Consider the following 20,339-nt stretch of genomic DNA (forward strand, 5'->3'; position numbering starts at 1 on the left):
GCTTGTCTGTTGATTGTTTTCCTGTTAGTCTTAAACAATTATATTATGTATATCTGTACTTAATTTCTATGGAAAATGTCATATTATCAGACAGACAAAAGATGCAATGGATAAGGTTTCCCTCAATTTGTGAATCATACAGGTTAAGTTCCCTTATTTTTATCTCTGGGTTCACTCACTGATTGGCAGATTTGTTTCATCCTGTTAACATTATAAAGTTCTGATTGGCTACAGATTATTCTTGTCCTGTGAATGTTCTAATGCTCTGATTGGCTATAGGTTGGTCTAGTCCTGTGAACATTCTACTGCTCTGATTGGCTGTAGGTTGGTCTAGTCCTGTGAACATTCTAATGCTCTGATTGGCTATAGGTTGGTCTAGTCCTGTGAACATTCTACTGCTCTGATTGGCTGTAGGTTGGTCTAGTCCTGTGAACATTCTACTGCTCTGATTGGCCGTAGGCTGGTCTAGTCCTGTGAACATTCTAATGCTCTAATTGGCTATAGGTTGGTCTAGTCCTGTGAACATTCTAATGCTCTGATTGGCTATAGGTTGGTCTAGTCCTGTGAACATTCTAATGCTCTAATTGGCTATAGGTTGGTCTAGTCCTGTGAACATTCTAATGCTCTGATTGGCTATAGGTTGGTCTAGTCCTGTGAACAGTGTAATGCTCTGATTTTTTAAGAAATCAATGAGGTCATTTGATACCCGATTATAATAATAATTACTATTATAATAGTGATGTGTTGTTGGCATAATAGAAGTGCAATTGTTCAACCTAATATTGTCCTGTGAAATGACAGAATTTGCTGGTATGACATTATTTGGAAATAATATTTATATAATGCACTCTCTTTTCTTACATGCAATTTACAATTTCAGTCGCAACCCTCAGAATGAACTATTGTATTATATAACTGGGTTCCAGTCCTGTATTTTGTGAATTAAAAGTCAATGTTGTCACAATATTCCATATACACTTAAAAACACAAACTTGGGAGAGTCAAATGCAGAAGGATCCACAACAATGACCTCCAAGACCTCCAGGTTCAAAACCCACTTTTGGCTTCTTGGTCAAGTCTCACTGTGAGAGTATAAGGACAGTCGGTCAATGGAAATCTATACACACATGAAGAAGAAGCGGTTTTCACCGATAGCAACCAATCAGATATTTGTTACAGTTACCTATAGAACAGTTTCCATACACATGTATAGACTGCTATATACATGTATTATCTATCGAGTTTGCAGAGCCTATGAACATTATTTTTCTATTTAGTATAGGAATATGTATAGTTAATTTAACATGTGAATCACTTTCGGTTAAATCAGTAATGTGCCCCCCCCCCCCCCCCCCCCTTCCTGCTTTATTGTCAGAGGTGCTTGTTATAGCTTGTAACACTAGTATATGTTTCTCTCACTTTGTTTGCATGTATTGTTTTAACTTATTACTGAGATTAAGGGTACATAGCTTAACAAACACTAGTGCTGCCATCCTAGGCTGGTACTACCAAAATCAGGGGGGACAAAAAGCGTGGGGTCCCCCCAATGTTACTATTATCAGCACTAGGTTTTGCCAGCCAGGGCTGGCTGCACTATAGCAGGCAAACCTGCAGCGTGGGGCCCCCCTACCCTAATACCAACCCCCCCCCCCCTCCGGGTACGACGTGTGACCTCCCTGCACTGTGTAGAAGAGGTCACGTGACTTGGAAGTTGGCTGCCACTCTTGTGATAAGATTGGGAGCAGCTTTCAGAACATATTCTTCTTAATTAATGTAAATCTGGCAGTAAAATAAAGCTTTTCCTACCCCCATTATGTGGGAAAATTAGGAGAAAGGGTGATGAACAGAAGGGGGTAGCTTTGATTAGACGTGTGAAGGGAATCACTATCTCAGAGCAAATTGAGATCAATGCAAGTTGTTTATATGGCCACAGATACAACCTCCTGTGAATGACACTATTACTCAAGGTTTGGAAAGGCTTGCAGAAGAATGTTATTGTACGTATTGTGTATATTTATAGAAAATGTACTCAGGACATCTAAAAACACACTAAAGTCATTAAAAAAAACATTGATTGTGGATGTTGTTACTTTTCATGTAGGAATTTTGGGCTATCTGACAATGCATTGATCTACACCTATTTGTCGGTCCCAAAAGAGGAATGACTGAAAAATAGAGACAGGATTTGAAGTCCAAAAGAGGAACAGTTGGCCGCTATTGGATTGATACAGGCGGACACTTTGCACTTTGGTGGTCTCACACCTATTGTGACTTAAAAGGACAATTTCTCTACAACATAATATTCAGCTACACAGGATTGGCTGCTTTCCGCACACAGTGCCGCATATATTAAATCTTACGCTTGTGGTTAATGCCATTCGCTGCAGAGAGATAGCCAACAACCAATAGGACGCTGCCCTCTAGAGCCCCTCCCCCTTTCAAACTTCTCTCAAAGGATTGCTGTATAAAGCAACTATTTATTATTACCCCAAGGAGAGTGCACAGATAAATGGTGCAAGTAAAAAAACACATGTTACCTATAGCAACCATTAGTCTTACTATATTAGACTGCTAAAATCTGGTATCCTAACGGTTGCCATGGGTTACAGCACATCAATGCATTTTGCAACGTGTTATTAAATAAGTAGGAAACCACCTCTAACATCTACAAGAAGTATCCTATATAAAACGACATTGTCATTAAGGGCATTATCAACAATTAGCATATTTCTAAATACAATATAAATGAATATAAGGATATTTGTATAATGAGTGTAATCAAATTGTTGTCTTTACATTCTGTATCTGATGTGAGTCATGGCTGATTCTTCTAACAAAGATATTAAAGGGAAATATGCGGTTTTTAAAATGTGCCAAATTAAATATAATAGAACACTGCGACTTATTTAATGATGTTTAGGTCTTTTTGTTGGAATGTCCCTGATCTTTACTATTTTGCTGTTAGTTGTAAATTAAAGTTATTTTTTTTAAAAAAGCAGAAGAAAACTATGAAGATGCAAATCAGCGTAAAATATTTACACAAACACTTTTCTCTGAAATAAATCGGAAAGTTCATTTATATTAAAGGTTATACAACATATTAACATAGTGTATCTTAAATAAACATGTACTTGTCTTGTTTTAGACATGTGATTTCTTTTGCAGAAAAACTTGAAAAGATGATATATTTACAGTAATACAGAATAATGCCCATAGGGTTTTAGAGGCTTCTGTAAAAACATAATCGTTTGCATCTAAGGAACCCCAGGGATCTACTGTAATGAGAACATTAAGCTACCTGTTTAAAATTGGAATTCCCCTTAATGAGAATGTGTAGAATCAGAGATTAGTTTTGCTTGTCATGTATCACAGTACACAACAGAATTAGCTAGAGAGGGGTAGTACATAGTTCAAGCCCCCAAAGACAGTTTATCATGTTAACGCAGACATTTTCCCCAGCTCTATAATTATATATGAGATGAAGTTATAAGGATATTATAAGTCACTGATTCTAAGGTGACTTCTGCTATCTATGCATTTACAGTGGTGGTTATGTTATTGCTTCTAATACACAGGTTTTCCTAATGAATACTGAACTGATTGCATCATAACTCACCAATTAAGAGCCATGGCATCAGAACCCATTGTTTATATATGTATTCTTTACAGGAGTTTATACATATATTAGAATTACTTGTGCATTATACAGTTATAATAACAAATTTGCATGATAGCATATTTGTTATGTCTGTGCTTGCTATCTTGTTATTTTATAATATAAAGTAGTTTTCATTCTTCTGTTGTATCTTCTAAAAACAAATCTCATTTATAACAATTATCACAAGAGTCTAAGGAGTAGATTAACTAAAGCTTCTAAAAAGGGAAAGTTGAGGTGTTGCCCATAGCAACCAATCAGATTCCAGCTCTCATTTATCTAGTACATGCTGGAAAATGATATCTAGAAGCTGATTGGTTACTATGGGCAACACCTTCACTTTTTCTTTTTTTTATAAGCTTTAGTAAATATACCTGTAAGTATCTCCAAGATATTGTTTGGTAATGTTCAAAACATCTTCTATGGAAACAAATATTTTGGGCAGACAAGTGGACCTTAAAATTACCCAATAAAATTAGACTGTTGTCTCAATGATATTAAGCAGAAAGGTATGTAGCTAACTATGTACTAAAGTGCACATGTGGCCTTTGTAATTTGCTTTTCTTTCCTGCCTAAGCGTCAAAGTTCTTGCTCAGTCTGTCTCTTCTTTCTTATTTGTTAAAGGATACTGACATTTCAACAGGAAAAAACTGAGCATTTTTGGAACAAAACAAAACACCAAGCACAATACATATACAGTCTTGTGTATAGTAAAATTACATTGTATCTCTTAAATTCGCAATTCCATGTGATAGATGCATTTTAGGACCTTGTCTAATCTATTGATTATAAACACTAATAAAGCAAACTATAGGCGCCTGTGCTTTCCTCCCATTCTGTGTCAGACGTGCACCCCTGTTTGTTTAGAACAGGGGCGTTGACTGTGCACCATTATCTAGAATACACTGCTTGCCAGCAGCACATCTCGCCCATTTGCTGCCCTGGCACTGAGGACCGGCGCATGCGCACTGAGAATCTGGTTTCAGCACCCTGGAGAGCGGCAGCGGACTGCGCCCTCAGCACCGGTGGGAGAGGGAGAGAGAGAGGGTCGGGCACCTGATCCACCTCCATTGGGGGCTCACACCGGCTCTGAGAGGATCTGCAGCCACACCAGAGACACAGCAGCTGCAGACAGCAGCCATGGAGAGAGTGTGAAGGAGAGGAGGGGGGCACACAGCCAAGCTGTGCCTATAGCACCAGCTGCACCCTTCACATCCTGGCACAGCATCAGCTATGATCCCAGGAGGGTCCTCATCATGCCCCCCCGGTGTGTGTGTGCAGGGGGGAGACCACTGGTGACAGGGCTGTACCACCCACAGAGTCAGCCTTCCCTGCCACAGACAATAGGCAACTTAGAGTGCGCTGTTATTTGCAGAACAATAACTGATCTGTCACAGCTTCATTTCATGATAGAGCCGAGAGGACAACGCCCCCTACAGAGGCGACACAAAGCCGAATCCTCCAGCCAGGGGAGAGGAACATTCTAATGGTGAGATATTGATCATTTAGTGTATACACCTTACACCCCTCAATAAGGTCAACACCTCAAATGCACAAGCCATTAATACTGTATTACACTTAGCATCTAAGCCTTTCAGTCATATCTGCTGAGTGTACATGATTCACAGTGGATACTTAGGGGTTAATTTGTTTTTTAAGCAAATCATTTTTTTTATCATTGACTAGTACACAGTATATAAAATTAGTTTCATGAGATGCAGAAAGAAATATTTGCATTTAGTAGCATATTGGGGTTCAAGGTGCTTAGATTGCCACGTTTGTAATCATCTTTAGGTACAGGGTGTGTTTTTATTTATTATTAGTTATTTTTCTTGTCTTATGTTTGGGGTTGACTTGATTTAATCACTTATTAAGGGAGATAAAATATAATAATGAGACTGGGAAGGTGACTAGTTTATTTTGACAGGCCGGGTTGGTGTTGTATGTGTGATTGCTGGTGTTGTTTAGTGGTGCTTGACTTTATATAGGAAAATGATGTTTGACAGCTAAAGAGGTTCTGCAGCAGTCTCTAGTCAACAAAGTTGTATATGTGCATTGTTTTCAGTACCATTTTCAGGAAATATTTGCAGCAATGTTTATTCAATTGAATTGTCATTTTAATCAGTAGGCAATTCATTAATGCTGGATGTGATGAAGCTGTTGATAGTTCTGCAGAGTCATCAGATAGTATCAATGTCTGTTGGCTAATTGCAGTGTAAAGGCCTGGGAAATATCACAAATGACTCCCAATCGATCACTTTGTATAGGTACTGTACTGATCTATACAGAGATCCTGAGTAGAGTCTGAAATAACGACTAGGAGCATCTGAAAGATAAGCTTGGAAATGTTTTTTTTTTTTTCAAAATGGTCTCTGTTTTGTTATAATGCACAAAACATATATAAAGTACTGCTCTTTCATATATTTTCCCATGTAAATGTTATACAGAGTATGGGCTTTATTCAATAACAATGTACACATATGTATTGTAACCATAGCAACCACTAAGATTCCATTCCTTTTTCTAGCATAGTTTAGAACATTAAGCAAACCTCTGTTCTGTTGCTATGGGTTACTGCACATCGCTCTGTGTTAAGTATTAAGTCCCTGTGTATATGCGATAATCATTTATTGTGTCACACCACAGATAGATTTAGGAAACATTTCTGGACCCTAGCACAAAAGTTTTAGAAGTTCTCATCGGTCTCTTTTTCTTTACCCAGCTTCTAAATGGTATCACAAAATGGTATATAGTGCATGAGATATCACATAGCAACATATGATAGAGCAATTTATAATAGAGAAAGAAGCTTTGATGATTTTGATGACAGAAAGAAGATATTCTGGTGTAAAGAATATGAACCAAGTCTATAGACATCCATCTAATGACTTGTGCTAGTTATAAATAGGAGAATTTGGGCCCTGATTAGTCCACGTATATCAGCACCATGTAAACCCCTTGATGGGTTCTCTAGAAAATCAAAATCTTTGTGGCTACTCCCACAATCAAAATTTTGAATGCATATTTTGAATTATACAGGTAACGCCTCTGCAGCTCAGCCAATGGGAGAGGTTTTCTTAACAGCCCTTCACCCCACCCAAATAAAACCAGAGACAGTGGGTAAGGGCACAAGGATCCCCCCAAATATAGCAGAAAGTAAAGCGCCATAACGTTTCATGTGTCTCTTTTCTCTATTAGATGCTGCTGTATGAAGATCTCTCATGAGATAGATGGGTTTCTACATCAGCTCCTTGTCCCGAAGTCCCTGCACCAAAACCCAGGTGCGACATTACCAAGTGGCCCCAAGCTATAACTATAAATGGACGGACATCCACTATGAAGCCAGCAGAGGGAACGTGGAGAAGCTCCGTGTGTTGCTGACCATATCAGGTGCGTGAACCGCTGGAGATGGTCAATTGTAGGCACCAATCAAGTGGTCAAAATAACCAGAGGAAACCAAATAAGTCTAATAAATTATAGTCATTGGTCTTTGCCCCCTGCAGTGCTGCTCTAGGTATTGAGCATTAGAGAGCTGACATACTTCAGTGACATGGTTAAATGTACATTGTAGAACTTTGTGTGTTGAATGAAAGATGGCACTTTAATTCCTGGGACATGCGAAGGGTCATTTTCAAACTACAAAGGTTCTTTTTTTTTAATGGAGGGGGGGGGGGGGGGGGGCAGGGAGCAGTCCTACGACGTACATCTTGAAATAAGCTTAGCAGAGTAGTCACGCTTGCACACATAAAGAAACAGTGTGGTTCTGCGCTTTTTAGGGCCATATAAAATAAAATATTATGGGACAGGGATGCTCAATTACATCATTAAAGGCAAAATATACAGCAAGGTTCTATCTATTATGTTCTAGAATGCGCTAGATAAATGATCGCTAGACAGCTAGATTGGTTGCTATGGGCAACACCTCCACTTTTCAGTTTGTAGAAGCTTTAGATAAATCTACCCCCAAGGGTATGTTATTGTGGCAGCATTGAAAATGTCTCTTGCCAAGGTTGCTGTAAACACAGACACTTATAGTCTATAAACTGAAAGAAGCCGTCACAACACACAAACCTGCATATATTTCTTTAGTCTGTACGTTTTCCTTGTCTGATACATCACAGACTTAAGTTATATGTGCATCTGTGTCAGGGTAGAATTAAGTGTTTGAGACAGAGGTTGACTAGCAACATTTATTTTCTTTGTAGCGTCAGGGGAGGGTATGCCATCAGAGGGTACCCATGCCTGCCCAACATTGAATATGCAGCATCCTGCTTTGTATAAACCAGATTATTTCTGTGTATTTTAGACAGAGAGCTGGTGGATCGGAAGGACTATTATGGAAAGACTCCGTTATACTGGGCAGCTTATAAAGGACAACGGATTTCAATGGAGTTACTCTTGCAGCATGGGGCCAATGTGAACAGCTGCTGTAAACACGGGGGTACCCCGCTGCATGCCGCCATAGGATTATTTCCAGACTGCGCCCTTTTACTAATACAGGTGAGTTTAACTCTGGATCACTCCGTGTCTCTTCTTGTGTCGGATTAAGTTTATCCAACAGTTAAGGGGGTTAAATCCTGCCTAATTGTATGTGGTTTGTGTTTGCTCTCCAGCATCAGTCACCCCACGAGTATTATAATACTGGCGTACTCCCTACCTGGTAATAACGGCGTGCTTTAATGTAATAGATTGAAGGGGTAACAAACTGTGCAAAGTAGATTTTATTGTGTCATAAGCAAGAGTGTTAATAAGATTTCCTATAATAAGCAGTTGGCAGGAATGTTCCCTTAAAGTGGAAATACAATGGAATATTATTGTAAATATGTTTCGTCATGGTAAAATAAACTCTTTTCCTGAAGGGCCTTTACTTAGAATTCTCAGGTGGATACAATGTTTTTCTATGCCGTGATTCCCTCCCCCATCTTCCTCAGGACTTAGACAGGTGTTAAGGTGTTTATCGGGATTTGATGAACCTCTGGAGGATTTTCCCTACTAAGTAATAAAATAGCGCAACCTAGTAGGAAGATCATCACTAAAGCGTAGAATGTTTGCCAAACAATAATTGTTGAACAAAAGGACCTGATTCATCATGGAACATAAACATCAATTTTGTGCATGCAATCTGCAAAATTGCTCTGTAAATGCCCAGAATTGGCTCATACGCCACATAACGTAGCAACATTCAATTCATCTTCAAGCACAAAGGACACTTACTACAGTTTATGATTTAAGGGCGGGGAACAGGACTCTGGGCTTCTCATAAGTACTTGCTTCTTAGCTGTATATTTTGCTCCAGCTACAGGTCTAGCCTAAGTACCGCTTACTAGTGATGAAGTCTGTGTTGAATTCAGCCATTCTTATACCCGATTTTCGTTCGTATTAAAACAAACGCACATTGCGCTCAATATGCGTGTCTTGATGAATCAGGCCCAAGACCTCTTTACTCTTGGAAATGGCACAGTTCCATTTGTCAAAAAGAGCCTTGGAAAATTGGATTCAAAATAAGTTCTTTTTAAGCATGTTCGGTATCTGTCAGTGTTCCTAGAGTAGAAACGCAGTAACCGGTGTCACCTACGTGCTTTGCTATTATGATGTGTAGTACGCCTTGTCAAACACTAGTCAAGACTAGTAACAATGTAACACCTAGCCTGTGGTTACCGTGGAGCTCTTGGATGAGTGGTCAAACTCATCCAATGATGGAGCTCATGTGGTGTTAACCTCACATTCAATGTCTTGTGTTTCTCTGGTTCAGACACAATAGGATGTTCCAAGTTATGCAGCGACAAGTGTTGGTCCTAGTGGGCAAACGGATGGAGAAGTATTGTAAGAGATAGTTATAACAGTAGAAGAAAATTGTATAAAGTTTATGGATGGTGTATTGGTTGGGTAGGGTATGTCCTATCCCATGTTCAAATGTATTGGCTTGGCATTGGGGTAGGACAATGCCTTCAACCAATTACTCAATATCACCTACCCAACATGAACCAAAGAAACAAGACCTTCAACGTAAGGTTAACACTACATGAATTACTACCACTCAGCCCGGTGCTCCACAGTAATCACAAGCTAAGTATCACTACTTTCCAGGGACCTGATAGTCTGGAGTCTTTTGTATGTTGGTTCAGCCCATTAAAGGATTGATTCCACTGTGAGTAGGTACATGGGTAATTCAACAGAGAAAGAATTCTGCAGCACATATTTGTACAGAAAACTCTTTCACAACTCTGAGCAATTAATGGCAGATAACAAGCAGTGTTAGTGATTTGTAACCTTGTGATTTTCCTTTTGCAAAGCACGGCGCTGATGTCAATCTGCAGGATAACTGGGGGGTGACCCCGATGTACCTCGCGGCTTGCAGCGGACAGCTGGAGTGTATCCGGCTCCTAGTACAGGCAGGTGCCGATATCACGTACAAGAATAAGGTATGTACACGAGCTGTAATAAAGACATTCCTGCAGGACAGCAGAACAATGAGTGCAAGTTTCCTTTCCAGATGGTTCTCCATGGCAACATATGGAGGGGAAACTCCACCACTAAATCCCTATAGGACAGGTCCCTGACTTTCAAAGGCCCCCCCTCCCTCCCTTTGCTATTAGTAGATAACTGAAATTAAGGTTGAGTGACTAATGCAACAATTAAGAAAGGAAAATTATAGCAAGTATCTGATAGTAAGTTTCCATGTTTCTGGTGTCCCCACGGGAGCATACTGATGGGAATTAACTAATAATAAAAAGGGAGGGAAGAATAATACTAAAGCACAGAGATACTTGCAAGATTTTTTTAAATTTTAATTGATGGCAGATTAAAGAAAATTGTTCCCAAAAGACACAATACATAGGGCCAACACATTGACCTTGTAGTGGTGAAAAGAAGGTATGTGCTTAAACTGAGTTAGGTGCCCTGCATATGACTTCTGGAAGCACCTTGGAGACACCTGATGGCGACGCACCTCCAGTCGGACTTTTGATCCATACTGGGAAAGTTACAGAGAACATGGCAGATATCCCTGCAAAGGAGATGTGAGGATCCACCGTAATACCAGCTATAGACGGCAGGTGGCAGTGCACCACAACACTGACCACTGCACGCTCTATGACTTATTGCAATCAGCACTTTGCTAAAGGTCAGTTAGGACTAAGAGACCTGACCTGTATGCAGCCTTCATAAGGCCCTCACTACTACCAATCTTTGCACAAGCAAAGTTGGAATTTCTTTTCTGTGTTGGTGCTTCAAGAGTCTTGCTGTTTGCCAGTTTCTTGACTTTGGTCCTCACAATTCTACATTATCCAACCCATTGGCTTCTTCAATCGTGATTCTACCTTCTCCAACTCATGGACTTCAGCTTTGTCCCTCATGGCCCTTCCTCCCTGACCAAGCTGCTTGGCCGGTCATGTTGAGAGCTACACAGCCAAGTGATTTTCTCCTGGGAGCAACACTCACTGTGACGGGAGGTAGTAGATGGGGCTTTTATACAGCCAAGGGGTCTAGATGATGTGAGCCAAAGGGAAAACAGTTGAAGTACTAACTTTGAGCTCTCACAGCTCCTGCGGAGACTCTTCTTGAGGCATCTCATCATGGTTTCTTCAATTTATTTTGATCTTTCAGTTGCCATTGATGTCCTAAAAAGGGAAAGGAGGGTTGTGATTTCCATCCTTGTGGAAGGGTGGCCGATCTTTCAGACTAAACCCCATTAGTATAGGATATTCTGCCCTCTCTGGTGGCAGCAATCTGTTGTAGGTTATACCAGGCCAGATTGGGAGATAGCTGGATAGTTGCCCAATCAAAATCCATCTGCTTCCTATCCCTGGCTTTAGAGATTATGTCCTCTTTCAGTGAATAATAATTAACTCTGCAGATCACTTCCCTAGGTTGACAGATAAGATCTTTTGGGCAAAGTGCTCTGTGCAACTGTCTATTTTCATGTGTGGTGACACTGGTCTCCCCAGTATCATGCTGAAAAATGCTGGCATTGTGCGGTCTGCAGATCCGCATCTCCTGTGACCTCAGGCTCACACAGCACATGAATGTTATTATGGTGAGTGTAATTTTCCATGTCCTCAGTTCACCGTTGCAGCTCTCTTATCGCAGCTGCTTGAGAAGCTACTGTCATATCTTGCTGGCCAGTCTCCAGATCAACCATCGAGCAATCTGACTAAAGTCATTTCTGAGCTCTGCTATTTCAGTATAGCAGGCTGATTTAATGTCCGTCATAAGCTGTCTGTCTTCATTGGCAGATGGTGAGTTAGAGATCATCCTCTGAGTAGCCTTCGGACCCACAGTATACCCCCCACTTTATCCTGCCTCATGTTTACCTCCAGTGTGCTAGCTGTGAGTAGGGTGAAAGGTGAGGATACAAGAAGCTGCAAGATATTCTCATTTTGTTGCTTTTGGTGTGCTCACTGTAAGATACGCAACTCTGAAGATGAAGATTGAAAGTTCAGCGTCGAGCCTTCAGCTGGCACCATCTTGGGCATGCATTACTCCATTACTTCTGGCTTATCAAAGAAATTTTATGTTCCTGCTTTTGAGTTTATGCCATTGGTTCCCCAGATACTTTCTCCTTCTCTTTTTGCACTCCATGCTCTCTGTGGACCTGACATCAAGATAATTGGCCAATAAAAAACGTTGGAATCTTTCTACTTCAGGGGGTAAATGTATCAAGCTGTGGGTTTGAAAAAGTGGAGATGTTGCCTATAGCAACCAATCAGATTCTATCTATCATTTTGAATAATGTACTAAATAAATGATAACTAGAAGCTGATTGGTTGCTATGGGCAACATCTCCACTTTTTCAAAACTGCAGTTTAGTAAATATACCGCCTGGACTTGTATACTTGGTCTTATATCCTTCTGTAACAAACAAATCTCTTTGTTGGTCCTTTGAATTCGCTAGTCTACTCTTTCTACTTCTCTCTAGCCCCATGTATCCCAGGCTTATGTGTTACCTTTTTGTATGGTTTATGTTTTTCAATAAGCAATGTGGATTGTACTTCTTTCTGTATTAACAACTGTATCCTGCATACATTCTTTTGTTCTATTACATAAATACAATATAAATCTCACAAGTTTAAAAAAAAAAAACCCTACTCTGGAACCCATTAAATCTGTCTGGACAGGCAATTCTTAAAACGACTGAGTCTTCTTGAACTGAAGCCATACCCATACACTGGACTCTTAAGGAATGAACTTTGGGTCTCATTACAGAAGTCTTTTAGGTATTGTAATCCTTGGCAATGTGTTCTAGTAAATCTACATTACTTTTCTAGAAACGATAACTTAATATTGCTACATCAAGCTTTTCCCCAAACAACATAGAGCCTTCATCAAGCAAAGGAAATGCATGGATGATGGATTCAACAGACAAAGCTTTAGCCAGAAATCTCTCCCCGCTGCTATAGCATAGAGCATCATTTTGCAGACAAGTGTAAATCAAATGTTCTCCATGTTATGCTTTGGCTACTAAAGCTAGCACCACCATGGGTCTAAAACCTGCACCAGCTGAAGTGGAGTAATCCATTGGGAGCATAACAGATTCTGAAAGATGTATGATAGATGATCAACAGGACAAGATCTCATATCATGTCCTCGCACAAGATAAAGCTTGGTAAAGAAATTATTCAAAGATGGGTTTGTTCACACTTTCTTTCAATCCACTAAAATCTCTCCTTCAGCTGCCTCCATCAAATGGAAGCAGCATTTATCTATCTTTAAGTTTGGGTTCTTGAGGATTCTACGACCAGCTCCACCCTTTATAAAGTCTCTGTGACAAAAGGTGAGACAGGAACAAAGTCAAAACCGTGGACACTCTTCCGCCTCTTCTGAAAGCGGAGGCGAGCACAGGAGAGGAGACTGACCCAAATCTTCAGCGCGCTGCGCAGTGTCATTTGCAGGATATGGAATGCCACCGAGAGCACCTAGAGCAATTAAATCATTCTTCTATACTCTTTGCCACAATTGGTCAAATAATTTACATCACCTCCTGTGATCCTTCTGTGCAGCGAACAGACATACATTTATTAATTAGAAAAAATAATAATGGCGGCGGGGAAGTAATAACCAACCACATGAACTAAATTAGTAATTAAATCCAAGTACAAAATTTATTAAGCCACATATAACAATAAAAGAACATTGAGCCATCCCAATTAGCGCCAAACTTAACTCATTGGTGGGTTATTGGTATACATTTATTAATAGAGAGGTTTCATAATGACATCATCATGCGGTACCCTATCCATAAGGATACCGAGAGTCCAACTCGCATGCATTTTGAAGGCCAGACGGAAGCTCCTTTTCCTCCCCGGGTCTACACTTATGCCAATGTATGCCAGAACTCAGCTCCCGGCCATTATAGGAGCTTCCAGATGATCTGCCAATTAGGATACCTCCTAGAACTTTTTTTTTTAGTCAAGTTGAATTATTTGCCAGGGACAATGGTAACATTGTAACAGGAGTTGTTCCTCAAAAGATATAATGAAAATACATAGATGAGATACTAGTACCTTCTGCATTTTAAAAACCCAGAAATTGTACTTAGGTTTCACTGTAATGACTACAAAGGACAAAACAATCTCTTATTCCCCAATTTGGTACATTTACAAAGGTTTTTTGCTGCACCTCTAGATTTTATCACCTTATAGCAGCCTAGGGTCAACGGGGGGGAATTCAAACCAGTGCGAGGGTCCTTAGGAACATCTCCGCACACTACTGGTTAGTACAATAGGGAAACATCTTTGCTTGCACCTCTGTGAGATTCAAGCAGAAATGAGCGGAGGTTTCAACCTGGACATCACAGCAGAAGGGAATTAGCCCAATTCATTTAAAGGAAAACAACAAAGGATATACTCTGTAAGAATAAAATTACCTAAATGACTTTATAGAGTAGTAATACAATGACAAATTGTACTTGTAAAGAATAAAGCAATGTTACTTTCAATTTAGCAGTACGGTCTTTAATTTTATGATTAATGGTTTTTTAGTCAAAGTGTTCCTCTAAGTGATTATCTACTGTTGTATTCTAGAAAACAGGACTGCCTCCTAAGCGTCTTGCTTCTCAAGTTGGGTTCATTGCCTGGATCGAGTCCTGCTCCCATCAGCCGCGTTCACTCAAACACCTAAGCCGTCTGCGGATACGCTCCAGCCTCGGACACCAGAGGCTCAGAGCTGTTAGGACTTTCAACCTGCCACAATCACTAAAGTGCTATCTTATGTTTGAGGACCTCGTGCTGCAGGAGACTCTCTAACGTCAAGTATGACGTGTGGATTATTGTAAACCAGAACTGTTGTGCATTATCCAGTGTCCTTGCTCTTCTCCGTACAGTGGAAATGTCTTTTTTTTCTATTCATTACTGGTGATAAACATGATCCTGCAGATCAAAAACACACGGGAAACAAAGAAAGACTCACCCTAAACAATACTTGATTGCTGTGAGCTTCCATTACTTACTACAGTGGTTATTTTGATTTAAAATATTCCTTTACTGTACAATTTCAATGTGGAACTCTGGAAGATCTCAGTTATGAGCAGAGAACCCTGTTGCAGTTTAAAGGGTAGTTCCAAAAATGAGTTTGCCGATTTAAAATCATTATGCAGAGTAACACAACAAAATGATTTTGATTAGGCATAATCATTTTTTATCATTTTGTTAGTGGAGTTACACTTTAACTTCCTGGAAACTATAGCTGTCAGTCACCAATCTAAATTTTGAGGAGGCTCAAAGTGGGGCAGGCAAGAAGTAGGCACCGGAGTGACAGCTTGCTGCCCAAAATATTCTAAAATGTATCTACTTTTCAAAAACAACGGAACAAGATTAAAAACCCGCTATCATATACAGTGAAAACTTAATGGTTTCCAAAAGCCCTACGGCTCAGAAAAGACAGTTGCCTGGCTACGCACACTGAGAAGTCAGGCTTATGTGTATTTTGCACTTCTTCTTTGCATCCTTTAATAGTCTGATTAATGCCAGCCTCACAGACTACAATACAGTTGTCAATCACCAAACAACCAGATCTTTAGATGATTTGCCCACACACAAGAGCGCCAAACTTTGAAAAGGTTTTGGCAGTCTGATTGTTAGGCGATCTGGCTGGAGGAACGCATTACAAGAGACCCCATACACATTATGGTCGGTCACTCTCCCCAGGACATGCCAATGTGGATACCACCATATGACCATAGGCAAGATATGAGTTTGGGTCTTCCTTCCATTGTCCATCTTTGAACATTTGTGTATTTACTTCCTTGGAAAGATGCCTATAGATCATTACAAAAAAGAAAAAATCTACAATAAAAAGTATCCCCACTATAAATTCTAATAAAAACAATTATGCTGGGTACAACATCTGGTGTATCTCCTCTTACTCGAATTAGGACTTCTACCCTAAATTTACAGTTGGAAGACGCAGACAAAGCTGTTGCTGCCATTTGGCGTTGTAAATATCTGACATTCCTTAGCAACATCTTTCACCATGGAAACAGTCACTGCAGTCAACAGTTTGGTTCCATGGTTACAGGTGTTGATAAGCAGTGTCAGATAATTCATCATCATTTATATAGCGCCACTGATTCCGCAGCGCTGCACAGAGAACTCACTCAGATCAGTCCCTGCCCCATTGGAGCTTACAATCTAAATTCCCTAATATTCACACACACACACACAAAGAGAGAGAGAGAGAGAGAGAGAGACTAGGGTCAATTTTGCTAGCAGCCAATTAACCTACCAGTATGTTGTTGGCGTATGGGAGGAAACCGGAGCACCCGGAGCAAACCCACACAAACACGGGGAGAACATACAAACTCCTCACAGATAAGACCATGGTCGGGAATTGAACTCATGACCCCAGTGCTGTGAGGCAGAAGTGTGAACCACCACCGTGCTGGCCACAATAATTACAACGTGTCTGCAAAAATGGCAGCAACAGCCATGTCTGTTCCTTCCAACTGCCTATTTAGGGAAGTTGTAGAAGCCCTAGTTCAAGTATCAGGAGTTATCTTATTATTCTAATGCTGGGCACACACACTATGATATCTACAGTGATAATGGCTGACTAGCCAATATGGAGTGTGGGACCCTAAAAATTACCCTGATGCCCACATCTGGAATGGATTGAACCCTAACCAGGCATGTTGGTAAATGTGGTCTGAAGATGACAGATATTGGCCAATGCAGGTATCATCCGATTGCCCCAACAGGATCCAATAATGGCTAAAGTGACCCAGCCACTTGGCCAATGTGTCGAATGGGCAGATATCGTCCAATTAGGCCACCCACATTGAGCCTGTCACTGGCGTCATGGTCTAATCACAACATATGTGGCCAGCATAAGCTTAATTACATTATACTTGGAGTTAGGGGCTCCTCGTTTGTTCCCACACAGGTGCCTGTCTTATGTAAAGAGTAATCTGCCTTTGTATATGTTGTTACTGTGGTAAAATGACAGGTATCTATATGACTATCGAATCAGTAGAAATGATTATCAGACCATGCAAGTAATCTTCAAGTGGGCCTGTCAACTACACACAGTGGAGGCAGCCATTTTGTGGGCTGAGCCAATATTCTTGAGAATACAGCCTTTCAATTTACTACTAGGAGGCATGAGGCACTTAGGAATAGATTTATTAAGCCTTATAAAAGGAACAATGGAGGTGTTGCCCATAGCAACCAAGGAGATTCTAGCTATCATGTTCTAGAATGTACAAGATAAATGATAGCTGGAATCTGATTGGTTGCTATGGGCAACACTTTCTACCCCCTTAGACTAGTGATGGGATTAGTTACTAGTGAATAGATAGGCTAAATGGATGACCCCACTGTGTGTAGGTGACTAGTATGCTTTAAAATAAAGGGAACATTTTTTTTTCTAAGCTGTTGCCATTCAGAACAAAATGAAAACCTCTTTATTAAAACCCATCACGATGTCAACCAAACACTGGAACAAATTTGTATTATCAGAAATTTGTGAGCCGCCCACAAGGTCAGAAAAAAATATTGTCCACTTTCAACGTGGACATAATTTCAGGCACAGAAATTAATTATTTGATCAACCAACAAATGGGGCTTTGCATTATAATGATTAGTAGTTTGTTTTTTTAAATAAAATTTTTATTAACAACTCAGTATGACTTTTCCTTCTAAGCTGCTTGTTCCATTATTAATATATTGCAATTATCGCACTGGCCCTAGCACTATCTTCAGGGGGCTCATAACTTAAAGCAAAGTTACAGTTAGGGAGCTCTCTAGCTTATCTCCATCAAGGGGAGTATGGGAGAGACAAGAGGGTGGAGAACTGGGGATGTCCGCATTTAAAACCTCCCACCAGTTCCTCAACCACAGTGTTGTTACCAAGGATGGAATACTCGTCGCCGTGTCCAGTAGCAGAATTTGGGGGAGGGGCCCCTGAATCCCGTTTACCCTACAGCAGGCCTCATTCTCCTCTTCCCCGTGGTCAGCACAGGCACACTGACGCCCAAAACGGACCATCCCTATGCAGCCTCTGGAGAGTGGTCTGGTGTTATTCGGCCACCCTCCCTGCAGTGGCGGTAGTTTCGCTACTGTGTATTACTCTAAGCGACTGTGAATTAAAAATCCGAATCCCAATTTAGCAATTATGCACCCACATGCTAGTTCTACCATACAAGCACCTGGTCTTCTCCAGTTTTAACTGGGTTTATAGCCAGCTGGTACTGATCATAGAAGTAAAAAAAAACTGAATTATTTTCCAATTGCCCCTTGAACAGTGCTGCCCTGTGCAACTGCCTGTGTTAGATAATAGTCCTGTCTATGTATGGAAAAATTATATATATCAGTATTCTAAGATATTCATACAAAGTCATGGATTACCACAAACTACACAAAGCTAGCAACTGTCCCCAAAGCTGGAGGGGAGGTCAAAGCTGCAAAAGCAGGGATCATGATGACGCGATTTGGTTGATCTCACAAAAGAGGGGGGCGGCTCATGATGGCGCTTATCTGCATCGTACCTGCCCGCCACCGCACAATGACGCAAATCATGCCCTCACGGAGTGGAAGCCCGATTACATGAATTGCGCCATCAAGGCACCGCCCACTTCACAAGAAACAGAAGCAGGATCCGGGAGGGTGTCACACTGGAAATGTGGGAGTCTCCTGGACATTCTGATAGAGTAGGCTAGTAGGCAATTATGCCTTCACAGTGGAAGTTTTGTGGGCAGTGCCTCGTGCCTCAGCCATGCTACTAGTCAGTGCCTCAGCGATACTACTAGTCTGTAATGGATTGATAGGCAGCATTGTGTGTAGACAAGAGGTATGTTATAAAAAAGAATAACAGTATTTTTTGTCATTATACAACCTTCATAAGCTAACAATGCTATGAATGCTCATAAAACGATGACAGCTGCATTGTGTTCTCTTTCCTCATAAAATTATTATAATGTATTATATAGAGCCGATCATATTACACAGCACAGAGCATATGTAATCATCCACACCCATTCCTGCCCCATTGGAGCTTACAATCTAAATTCTCTGCTGCACAAACACACACAGGGGTCCAATTTACTCAGTAGCCGGTTACCCTATCTGCACACTTCTCACATCCGAAGATACCACATCCCTTGTTTGTCACAAACAGACTTTCTGAGCATCCAGGAAGGTTGAACTAGACGGTGTCGTTAGAGTTCATCTTGCTATATGTGACTGTAGCAATGTTTTGACATGTAACGTTGCTCATGGACTGTGTTATTAAGCTCTCCGGGGACATTACACTGATAATGTGTATACTCATGAGTTCTATCCAGGCAACCAGATCTCCAGGGATGAAATAACTCTCTTGCGTCCATTAAATATGGCTGCAGTATACGCAGCTGGTGCACGTCAGTAGCACCTGAATCTTACAGAAAATGTGCACTAGACAAGGAAGCGTGGTCATGCAAACGGGAAAATTAATACATTATACAGTTTGTGTTACTGTGGAACTACAATCCCCAACATGCCCTGCCAGCCCATGCTGGAAATTGTAATTTCACAATAGTTGGTGAACCACGGGTTGTCTACCTCAACAGGGGCTGGTTGGGCTGTGGGGCAGGGGAGCATTTGCCCCCGTGCCGGACACATAGTGGGTTACCTTGGGCTGGGACATTGGGCTACCTCTTTTTTTTTTTTTTGCCCTTTATAATGTTCCTAATAGGCTGCAGAGCTGAGTCTCATCCCCTCGGGCTAAAATTTGCCAGCCAGTCCCCCTGATCCTCAATACATTAAAGAACATACTGAGGTTTAAAAACAGGACAGACACAAAAGCATAGATTGGTGGTATAAAAACAAAACACACACATATATATATATCATCCCTCAATTCATATGTGGTTAATTAGTGCAGAATATAGCTCAGATTTCCCATAAGTAGCTGAGAAAGGTCAATGACAACTGTTCTGCACAGTCTAAGGGGTATATTTACTAAACTGCGGGTTTGAAGAAGTGGAGATGTTGCCTATAGCAACCAATCAGATTCTAGCTGTTATTTTGTAGAATGCACTAAATAAATGAAAGCTAGAATCTGATTGGTTGCTATAGGCAACATCTCCACTTTTCCAAACCCGCAGTTTAGTAAATCTAGCCCTAAGATGTTAGCTTGCCCTTGTCATGTTACTCAAAACTGTTTGCAGGGTGTGACAACATTTAATTTTTGGGAGGGTGATGGAAAGGATTTC

At 40.7% G+C, this 20,339-nt stretch overlaps 1 protein-coding gene across 1 annotated transcript; it reads left to right on the forward strand.

Moving 5' to 3' along the window:
• Positions 1 to 4,596: 4,596 nt before the first annotated feature.
• On the forward strand, positions 4,597 to 17,771 carry LOC142099705 (ankyrin repeat and SOCS box protein 5-like). The gene is made up of 5 exons (XM_075183481.1): positions 4,597 to 5,144; positions 6,854 to 7,045; positions 7,962 to 8,155; positions 9,949 to 10,077; positions 14,677 to 17,771. Exons 2-5 carry the CDS (start codon positions 6,886 to 6,888, stop codon positions 14,896 to 14,898), a joined length of 705 nt encoding a protein of 234 aa, XP_075039582.1. The 5' UTR covers positions 4,597 to 5,144; positions 6,854 to 6,885; the 3' UTR covers positions 14,899 to 17,771.
• Positions 17,772 to 20,339: the final 2,568 nt, after the last annotated feature.

Source organism: Mixophyes fleayi, chromosome 8, assembly GCF_038048845.1.
Source record: "Mixophyes fleayi isolate aMixFle1 chromosome 8, aMixFle1.hap1, whole genome shotgun sequence".
Classification (NCBI taxonomy): Eukaryota; Metazoa; Chordata; class Amphibia; order Anura; family Limnodynastidae; genus Mixophyes; species Mixophyes fleayi.

Excerpts from the sequence above, each read along its gene's own strand:
- LOC142099705 (XM_075183481.1), top strand. The coding sequence starts at position 6,886 with ATGGGTTTCTACATCAGCTCCTTGTCCCGAAGTCCCTGCACCAAAACC. Across the intron at positions 7,046-7,961 it reads TGTGTTGCTGACCATATCAG|ACAGAGAGCTGGTGGATCGG; the intron begins GTGCGTGAACCG and ends TGTGTATTTTAG. Across the intron at positions 8,156-9,948 it reads GCGCCCTTTTACTAATACAG|CACGGCGCTGATGTCAATCT; the intron begins GTGAGTTTAACT and ends CCTTTTGCAAAG.